General features: G+C 68.4%; 1 protein-coding gene across 1 annotated transcript; it reads left to right on the forward strand.

The window, feature by feature from the left end:
• Positions 1-6: 6 nt before the first annotated feature.
• On the forward strand, positions 7-1,479 carry ZBTB22 (zinc finger and BTB domain containing 22; the record flags this gene model as incomplete). The annotated part of the gene is made up of 1 exon (XM_085300196.1): positions 7-1,479. A coding segment is annotated over exon 1 (1,446 nt), but the record flags the coding sequence as incomplete, so codon positions are not given.
• Between the last annotated feature and the right edge of the window lie 4 nt (positions 1,480-1,483).

Consider the following 1,483-nt stretch of genomic DNA (forward strand, 5'->3'; position numbering starts at 1 on the left):
GCCGGCAGGAGCCGCCCGGCCCGGGCCGGCGCCATGGAGGCGCCGTGCGGCGCCGTGGTGCACGTGGACTTCCCGGAGATCACCAGCGCCTTGTTGGCCAACCTCAACCAGCAGCGGGTAGAGGGCAAACTCTGCGACATCTCCATCCACGTCCAAGGCCGCGTCTTCCGGGCCCACCGGGCCGTGTTGGCCGCCTCGTCTCCCTACTTCCACGACCAGGTGCTCCTCAAGAACATGACGTCCATCGTCCTGCCCGGCGTCATGGATCCGGGCGCTTTCGAGACGGTTTTGGGTGCCGCCTACACCGGTCGCCTCACCATGGCCTCCGACGAGATCGTCAACTTCCTCACGGTGGGCAGCGTCCTCCAGATGTGGCACATCGTGGACAAGTGCACGGAGCTGCTCAAGGAAGGGCGGGCGGCGCCGGCGGGCGGCACCGGCCCTCCCTCCTCCTCCTCCTCCTCGTCSTCCTCTTCGTCGTCGTCCTCCTCTTCGTCGTCGTCCTCCTCCTCCTCCTCGTCCTCCTCGGCGCGGGCGCACTCGAGCCGCGCCAGCGAGAACCAGTCGCCCAGCAGCAGCAACTACTTCAGCCCCCGCGAGACGGGCGACGGCGCCGAGCCCGGCGCCAAATACGCGCCGCGGGGACCGCCGGGACCCGCCGACCGCGACGCCTCCGAGGGTGCCGACGACGACCGCGACGTCGGCGTCTTCCGGGCGGACAAAACCCCTCCGGCGGCGGGACGACGGCGCCCGGCGGTTAAATTCGGTCCGGAGGTGGATGACGATGAAGATGACGACGGCGGTGGAGGTCCCCGGCGCCCGCTCTACGTGCGGCCCAGCATCATGCCGCAGAAGCAGTGGGTCTACGTGAAGAAGGAGTGGCTCCAGGAGGACCTGGTGCTCACCTGCGAGGAGGACGAGGAGCCCGCGGAGATGGGGGGCGGSCGCGGCGAGGCGCCGCTCAGCATCAGCGACGTGCGTACGCTCAGCGGGCCGCCGCCGGGCGCCAAGCTGGAGGAGCAGGTCAACTTCTGCGAGTCTTCGGAGGACTTGGCGGCTCCCTACGAAGCTCTGGAGGAGGCGCCGGCGGGAGCTTTCGGCCCTCGCTCGGCCCTCCTGCCCATGGACATGCAAGGCAACCAGATCTTGGTGTTCCCGCCGCAGGCGCCGGTGGAGCACGGCGCCGTGCAGCTGGCCGCCGGCTCGGGCGACGGCAACAAGATCTTCATGTGCCACTGCGGCAAGGCCTTCTCGCACAAGAGCATGCGCGACCGGCACGTCAACATGCACCTCAACCTGCGTCCTTTCGACTGCCCCGTGTGCAACAAGAAGTTCAAGATGAAGCACCACCTCACCGAGCACATGAAGACCCACACGGGCCTCAAGCCCTACCAGTGCGACGTCTGCGCCAAGAAGTTCATGTGGCGCGACAGCTTCATGCGTCACAAGGGTCACTGCGAGCGGCGGCATCGCTTGGCCGCCG

Source organism: Rhea americana, unplaced genomic scaffold (assembly GCF_003343005.1).
Source record: "Rhea americana isolate MKP2758 unplaced genomic scaffold, rheAme1 scaffold_1612, whole genome shotgun sequence".
Classification (NCBI taxonomy): Eukaryota; Metazoa; Chordata; class Aves; order Rheiformes; family Rheidae; genus Rhea; species Rhea americana.